Source organism: Cryptotermes secundus, unplaced genomic scaffold (assembly GCF_002891405.2).
Source record: "Cryptotermes secundus unplaced genomic scaffold, Csec_1.0 scaffold1927, whole genome shotgun sequence".
Classification (NCBI taxonomy): Eukaryota; Metazoa; Arthropoda; class Insecta; order Blattodea; family Kalotermitidae; genus Cryptotermes; species Cryptotermes secundus.
The window spans coordinates 201,671-210,764 of NW_019726269.1; the positions used below are offsets into that span (position 1 = coordinate 201,671).

Consider the following 9,094-nt stretch of genomic DNA (forward strand, 5'->3'; position numbering starts at 1 on the left):
CGTGCCAGGAGAGGATTGTGAAGCCAGTATGTTGCATCCATCGTCCCAAAAGATCCCAGACTCAGTATGTGAAATAAAGTTGATATCCTTGTACCATACTTATTGGATCCCATTACAACTTAGCAACCAATGGCTCTACACTTCTCCTTCCGCGGAACGAGTCACAATTTTGTGTGAAGATAATACCCCACACTATGTATATGCCGAAAATAGAGGGAGAATGACCCTCCGATCAAGGTGCAAGGCTTATACTGCGCACGTTACACTATATGCATCCACAAAATTGACAATGGTTAGTAATGTATCGAAAGATTTTATACCTGAAGTGAACTGGGGCTTTGACTGTTGTTTTGACGAGCATGAAAAGAGAAAGCTCGATGAAATTAAATTAGATATTCCTTTGAATAATGTCATGTCATCAATAGATGATTTGAGAATAGCAAGCATTAAGGTGGATGATGTTAAACAGATGATAAACAAACAAGAACAAGTAGATTATTCCAAATATTACAAACACGTTGTAACTGGTGGAATTTCAATTGGAACTATGGTATTTGTAATGGTTAGTATATGTTTATGTTGCTATTGTTGTAAAGGTTGTCGGCAAGGCTTTTTCTGGTGTTGGAGAAAACTAAATCCGAAAGGTGCATACGATGATTGCGTGAATGGATGTAAAAAGATTACAAATTCATTCAATAATCCTCACCATAATACGATCATCGCACCCAATGTGCATACATTAAAGATTCAGGATAAAGATGAATTAACTCATGCACTAACTCAATCCTTAATTGAGTTAGATAAGATTGGGATACGTAAGCATGAGACTTTTCAGAAATTGCCTTCCGCACCAACTAGTGAGGAAGATATAACAGGCTTCATAGCTGAAGTCCAAACTGAACGATATAGTCCACCTGTGGCACAAAGATTAAGAAAAAAAATTGCACAAACCAGACCCAGGGAGTAACCCATTGTTTGAATATAGAATGAAGTAAAAGGTTTGCTGTAATTGATCTACATCAAACTTTTTTTGGTGAGGGGGGTGTCATAAGGAACAGAACCCTCTCTTATTTTAGGATGTCATAGGGACAAAGCAACAAGCCCTCCTGTTATTTTTAGCTGTCAAGACCGAGCGATAGCCACGACTTTTAACATGCCACAGGATAATTTATTAGTATTGGGTATGGCTGCAGAGTAAAATCACGCACAGCCATAAACCTGACAGCCCTTCCACAGTGTAAAAAAGAAGCTTTAGTGAGCAGCCCTCACTAAAGGAGAGGGAGGTAGATGTTCTTAGTTTTTGTGCTTATGGCTGGGTCAACGGAGTGGGATACACANTGGGCTTTGAGTTTTTCTAACTTCGATTGGACTTCGCTCCACTCCACATCCTGTTCGTCACATGCAATTTCCTGGCAATCCGGTAAAACACACAACTACCGGCGATCAACATAATTTTCGGACATACTCGTAAGAGATCTAAATTTGTTTGTATGGAACGACAAGACTGCTCCGTCCACCTACCACTTTGTCTTGCACGTCCAACCATACAACACTTCGAAAATGTGGCATAGTTGAAATATTTGGGGAAAAAGGTAAAGTTGTCCCTGTGCTTAATTACTTAGGCACTATACCATGATGACATATGGTGAGGTACAGGACCAGGTTTCTTGATCTGAGCACTAGATGGAGGGAACTTGTCAGCTTCACGCCCCAGGCACTTTAGCCCCAGGTACCCACTGGATAGATCTAAATTTTATTCACGAGGAAATTAAGAGCTTGTTACCATTAATTTCAGAATTATTTACCTTATCGCCTGATATATAAACAAAATCACAAAGCTGTACTTTTGCGTGTAGCCCTGTGGCCTGTCATGTTATGGGAAGAACAAACACTGAGCGTGTTTGAGAACAGGTTGCTGAAGAGAATATTGGGACCTCAGAGCGATGAAATGACAGGAGACTGGAGGAAAATGCATACTGAGGAGCTTCATAAATTATATTCCCCGCCAAATATTATTAGACTGGTCAAGTCAGGAGGATGAGGTGCACACGACATGCAACACGCCTATGGAGAAGATGAATATATACAGAATTGTGGTAGCAAAGCCAGACGGAGAGACACCAGTAAAAGGACATAGACGTAGGTGGGAAAATAATATTAAAACAGATATGAGATAAACAGACTAAAGAGTGTGGATTGGATTCATCTGCCTCTGGAGAGAGACCAGTGGGGGGGGGCTGTTGTGAATATGGTGTGGCACTTTTAGAATCAGTAAAATTTTGTTAAATTCTTGAGTAGCTCAGAGACTGTTGGCTTCTGAAAAATTCCTATAAATATTGTAAAGCTATCCCTGTAACAGGCCGTGGAGCCCCATAAGGATGTGAGACGTCGAGGCTCCCATATTTTCTATACAATCGGCTCAAGTATGTCAGTGAGTTTGTCAGCCTTACGCGCCGGCCGCTCTTTACTCCCAGAAAGATTCCTGGTACTCATTTCTGTTCGAAGCTGAATCTACCTCAAGGATATAATGAGGCTGGAAGCATTAGGTCAACTGAAATAGCCAGTGACCTAATCGAGAATCAAACCCGCTACTTTCCGGCTTGTAGTAATAGTGCCTGAACCAAGTATGCTACCGCGTGCCCCCTGAAGGAGGACTGAGTTCCATAAAATAAATTATTAATTGGTTTTTTCACCACAAATATTTAAGCATTAAAATCAGAAACAAATATAGCTGCTACTAGTAACTAAAATAATGGGAACACATAATTGAACCACAAGCAGAGAATACGAGAACAAAAATCTTGCTGCAGTACGTGCTTCCTATAGCATATAATGGATTATGCAGTTCCCACTGCTCACCGCTCGCTAGATCCTTGGCTTATGTTCTGTTACTTGCCTTCCTGTTCTGTTGGTGTAGGATATCAAGTGGTGCCAACCTTGGTAATTTTTTTATATCTTGTGAAGTTTATTTTGAAATGTCTGTAATTTATTTGTATGAGTTTGGGCAGCATAGCCATAGAAGGAGGGAGGCATACGCAACTACGGGCCGGAGGAGTGATTTATAAACCATTAACTTTAGATGTATATCATGGGAGAGAATTTATTTAATACAGGGAACAGTTATGCAGTTTGCTTTAAGCAGAAGACAGCCTATGTATGCCTTGTACTACTCTGTCCAAAAAGTATCCGACTTTAGGCCGGGAAAACAAAGTTCTTTATCTGGGTGGTTACAATACCTAATCGCCTTCAAAGTAGGGCCCTTTGACTCCACTCACTTAGCCCAGCGGTCCTTCCATCGCTGGAAGCAATTCTGGAAGGCTTCTTTTGGAATGGCGTGCAGCTGCACCGTCGCGTTCTGTATGATGTCCTCGCGGCTGTCAAAACGGCAGCCTTTAGCGGTGTCTTCAGTCTCGGGAACAGCCAGAAATCACAAGGAGCCATGTCAGGAGAGTAGGGAGCCTGGCGAACCTGCGGAATGCCGTGCTTGGCCAGGAAACCCTGGATCAGGTGTGGGGCGTTGTCATGATGCAGCTGCCAGTTGCGTGCGTCCCACAGCTCCGGTCTCTTGCGCCGAACTGCATCACGAAGATGGCGGAGGACTTCTTGGTAGTACTCCTTACTGAACAGTCTGGCCTAGTGGTGCGTACTCATGATGCACAACATCCCGGTAATCGCAAAAACAGTCAGTATAACCTTCACATTGCTCCGAACCTGTCGTGCTTTTTGGGCCTCGGGGATGTTGGATGCTTCCGTTGTGACGCCTGAACCTTGGTTTCCGAGTCATATCCGTACACCCACTACGCGTCACAAGTGATCACAGTCTTCAGGAACTCGGATCCCTGTTGGTGCACTCCAGCATGTCCTGTGCGACCTCAAGGCGGAGTTGTTGCTGCTCAGGCGGAAGCAGCTTGGGCACATTTTGCCGCCACTCTTCGCATGCCCAAATCCTCAGTTAAAATTGTGTTTGCGGAACCTCTGCTGACACCAACCTCATCAGCAACTTCATGGATGGCCAAACGACGGTCCTCCATGATCAGTGTCCGCACTTTTTCAATGACATCAGCATTTCGGCTCGTTGACGGTCTCCCGGTACGCTGGTCACTGTCCGCCGACATACGGCCATGTTTAAAGCATTTGAATCACTCTTTAATTTGAGTGACCCCCATTGCATCATCGCCGAAAGCCTGCTGAATTTTGCGATTTGTTTCCGCTTGGGTATCCCCAAGTTTCTCACAAAACTTAATGCAGTATCGCTGCTCCAAGCGTTCTGTCATCTTGAGCGAAACGAGAATGCGACGAATACGTGTTACTCCACTTCGCTATCTGGCAGCAACAGACGCATCCGGCGGTGTTGCGAGTTAGCAAAAAATCACGCATGCGCATGAAAGTCCCCTCTACCACTACGCTCAGTTTCCCCACCCCTTTGGCCGTTACTTACAGCGGAGAAAAAAAGTCGGATACTTTTTGGACGTACGGTATGTTAGTTTTGAATTTAGTGTCACGTCAGGTCATATAGAAGAGAGAGGAGTAGAAAATACTGTGACGCATATGACCATTGCCAGGCAACGGTTCGGTAAAAAGTAACGAAGTTAGGCTCTCAACAATAGAAGGACGTCCATTTGTAGGCAAGAGAGACTTGCCTACGAATCGTTGAGAGACGGTGTTTTCCTTGGGGTCCACCACGAGGCTATATAACGCGGAATTCCAGTTGAGCAGTCAGTCTTAGAACGAGGATCGATTGTGAATTACTGTAATTGATTGTGATTAAGAGAGACTGTACAAGAAGGTGTCAATAAATAAAATAACACAATCGAAAATCCGTTATTATTAGTCACGGAGCCATAAACACGTGATAATATAGTAGAAGAGTATGCGAAATCGAAAAGTCTTGGAGGAAATGAGAGGTGCTTTATTTTGGGATTGGAGAAAGAGCATCATTTTGTTAGAAGGTTCCCAGGCTTCTCTCACTTGTCCTGAAAGAGCAGAGTAAAAGTAAAGAAGCTAGAACGGTTGGTGGCTTGAGACGGGGGGAAGCGAAACTTTTATTTATGAATTAATATCGAATTGTATATTTTTTAAGAATAATTTTGATCGCTCGCCATGGTATATAGTTAATCGAAATTATATTTAAAAATTTATAGCCTATATCACAGAAAACACACCACATCTCCATTACCAAGTACCAATCAGTGAATATTCTATAGGTAAATAGTCGCTGTTTATTCTGACTCCCATACTGTCGCGTGTTGTCTATGTAACGCGCAGGTCTCGGATTTAGTGAATATTTAGCGGACGCTCCCTTGCACACGCAAGTACAATCATGATCACTCATACCGTCTGCTGACGTTTCTTCTTCACTGGTATAATTACTTGCACCGATATCCTCGGTCAAGCGTCTTGGTCCCTTGTCGAAGAACTCTTCCTGCTCGAGTCGAATACAAACTCAACTGTCAAGAACTATCTGCTCAAAGTCAAAGTCACGTTGCGACTGACGGCCAGTCAGTCAGTAGGTCTTGGTGTCGAGCACCCTCCTGGGGCTCATGACCAGATATTTATTACTGTTTGACAGTTACGGTCTTGTTTTGTGGGGCTCCCTCTCTGACGAGAGGACGGGTCTGTCTTTTGTATATGCTGCTGGTCCCTGCCAGCGCAGTCTTTCTCGGGTCCGAGTCCCTTGCGACCATATTTTACTGTCTCAGATTTGAGACTTCCTTTTTCGTCTCCTCCTCCGACTCACAGGGTCATGGTGGACGTATTCGACTCCGCCCCCACACGGGGTACTGTCTGGTCAAGTCAAAGTCACATTGCGACTGACGGTCAGTCATCAGTAATTCTTGGTGTCGAGCCCCATGTGGGGCTCATGACCAAATATTTATTGCTGTTTGACAGTTACAGTTACAGCTGGACTTTTATAGCCTGGTCTCGGATGGAATAGAGAGAACCTTCTCCCAGGGTTCGATTCACGTGTTCTATGCTTGTTACCGCGGGAATGCATTGTTCCCGCTGTTTCAAATAATTCGTTGCCATTCCTACGCAACGGTCTGCTGGCATTCAAATCGTCACTGTGGGAACTCAACAATTTCCATGCATTCGTTGTCACGGAAGTATGCGTTCCTATTGCAGCCGTTGCGCAGCGATGGACGTCATATAGCATGTCACAATACGAAACAAATACAGGCTGTGATAAAATGCAGAGTTGTTTTAACGAACAGATCGGAACCTGATTCAGAAGGAAATTAAGAGGAGATTGAACTCGGGTAATGCTAGTTACCATTCAGTCCAGAACCTTTTGTCTTCTCACCTGCTGTCCAAAAACATAAAAGTTAGAGTATACAAAACTATAATTTTACCTGTGGTTCTGTATGGGTGTGAAACTTGGTCTCTGACATTAAGGAAGGAACATAGACTGAGGGTGTTAGAGAACAGGGTGTTGAGGAGAATATTTGGACCGAAGAGAGATGAAGTGACAGGAGGGTGGAGAAAACTGCATAATGAGGAGCTTCATAACTTGTACTCTTCTCCAAGTATAATTAGAATGATCAAGTCAAGGAGGATGAGGTGGGCAGGTCATGTAGCACGAATGGGGGAGACGAGGAATGTGTATAGGATATTGGTGGGAAAGCCAGAAGGAAAGAGACCACAGGGAAGACCAAGGCGTAGGTGGATGGACAATATTAAAATGGATATTAGAGAGAGAGGATGGGATGGTATTGGATTGATGTGGCTCAGGATAGGGCCCAGTGGAGGGCTCTTGTGGAAACAGAAATGAACCTTCGGGTTCCATAAAATGCTGGGAAATTCTTGAGTAGCTGCAGAATTGGCGGCTCCTCCAGAAGGGCTCAGCTCCATGAGTAAGTAATGCGCTTTAAACTGATAAAGCGAAGACCATTTATGGGCAATAATCTGTGTCTGGTGTGTTTCAGAAATTGTAAAGGACTGGGGCTGCGACACGACTGAATTCAGACTAACTTGCAGAGTTCTGGAAGCACAAATTGCCATCCTTGACGCCTTCTTCACGGGCAACACTTCCAGCTGCACTTCTCCAGCAGTTGGGACTGCCAATAAAACCCCAACAGCAAAGCCCCCCTTCTTGGAGGAGGACGACAACGAAACTTCTGTCACATTTAACAGCTCTACGCTTCTCAGAGTCCCCAGAGAGGCTGTTTCTTCAGATAAAAAACAAATTACGCTTCCAGTCAAACACAGGTATGTTGCAGATTAGTTTACCAATGATAAATGTTCCGAGGTGAACTGATTTTCGGCGCCTAAAATAGTTATATACACGTAATAACAAGCAGAGGTTAATAATTGTGTTGAAGCGTGTCACATTAAATTCACAAACTCGTCGATTTACGAAAATGCGATTGAGATACTGTCACATTAACCAAGTGCAAAGAGTTGTCCCTGTGGGGGAGTGGAGGTATGGCTCCACCATTCTTGACCTCGGCACTAGATGGAGGCGAGTTGTGAGCTTCTCGCTCCGGTTGCTTTAAACCCCGGGAAGGGGCCTCCTCTACCCTTGAGTAGGACACTGGGTGGGCCTCAGAGCCGTTCTGGACATTGTGGAGAAATATTCACGTTAACAAGTTTTAAAAATTAATATTACTTTTCGGTACCCGACTCCATGCAACAGACAGTCTTCAGTGGCTAATAATGGCTCAAAAAAATCAATAACTAAGCACATGAATTTGATATGCTTGGGGAATAATATTAAGTTGAATCTTACAGATCTTAACGGCCTCAGGGTGTAGATTAAATTCAGCTGGCTCAGAATAGGACTTCTGTGGAAACTGTAATGAAACCTCGGAATCACACACAGTTGAGGATAATATTAAGTTGGGTCTTACGGATCCTAACTGTCTGTAAGTGTCTATTCGATTCAGCTGGCATAGAACAAGGGTCAGTGGTGGGCTCTTGTGATTACTGTCATGAAACTTCGGGTTGCATAAAAGGCGGAGACTTCCTGAGTAGCCGAGGGAATATAAACTTCTCGAAAAATATTTTGTTGCAATGAGTCAGTCAGTCAGTCAGTCAGTCAGTCAGTCAGTTGTACAGGAAAGGAGATTATTAAAAATGTGACAGGATTGTGAAAGTACTTTTTACACTTCGCTCTGAAGTCCTTGTCACTGTGACCTGTTAACGTCAGCCAGAAGGACGTTGCAAAGGGACTTCCCCCATTTCCGGGAACCACGGACGGTGCTCCAAAATTATAAACATTCCTATATCCGTTGTCATGGAAACCTGATGTAATATTACGTTCAGTAACATTAAAAGTTTATGATGATATTGTATTAATAAAATTATTTTGTTTCTGGACATTATCCATAGTCCTGTTCTTATTTAAAACGTACGTTTCGGAGACTGGATTCTATTTCCGTCTTCAGGTTGAACCTACTCAGTCAGGCCCAATCGATAGAGCTATCGTCCGAAGATAGGGACTAGCTCTATCGATTGGGCCAAAACTGAATAAGTTCCACCTGAAGACGGAGACAGAATCCAGTCTCCGAAACCTTGTATATTTAAATAAAAAACAGGACGATGGATAACGTCCAGAAATAAATTAATTGTATTAACGTTCAGTATTTTAAAATAGTATCGCCCAGCAGGTTTCATCAAAGTATGTACGTCGCATGGAATCTTTGTATTCCTTCTCTGACCTTTTCTGACTTAAGCACAAAACACCTTTTTTTTCTGATTAAAAAATGTCCGCCTCTGGTATATGCTTTGGTGGTGTATATATAATGTTTTTGTATATATAATGCTTTATATAGAACAAAAGTATTATCTGAATATAAAACAAATCTAAGAAATGAAGAATGCCTTCCTTTGTGATGTGGCGCCGTACAGATCTTGTCTGAATCGACGTTTCGGATGAACGTACCGCCTCAATCTTCAGGGTAGAAAGATCCGCGAACGAGAAACCAGGGTGGCTGCAACCACCTGCTTACGCTGGTTCTTAGTGCGCGGATTTTTCTACCCTGAAGATGGATGCGATATGTTCTTCCGAAACGTCGGTTCACACAAGATCTACACAGCTCCACATCCCAGAAGACAGTATTCTTCAAAGCCATCGCTGTGAAAATTTCAAATCTTT

The 9,094-nt window shown here is 43.3% G+C and overlaps 1 protein-coding gene across 2 annotated transcripts in view; it reads left to right on the forward strand.

Annotated features, from left to right (window-relative positions):
- The window catches only part of LOC111864168, a 132,508-nt gene that overhangs the window by 10,206 nt on the left and 113,208 nt on the right, over positions 1-9,094 (forward strand). For both annotated transcript variants that reach the window (XM_023851229.2, XM_023851230.2), the window contains exon 2: positions 6,924-7,206. In XM_023851229.2, the coding sequence (XP_023706997.1) occupies positions 6,924-7,206 (283 nt within the window). The remainder of the gene's footprint in view (positions 1-6,923; positions 7,207-9,094) is intronic.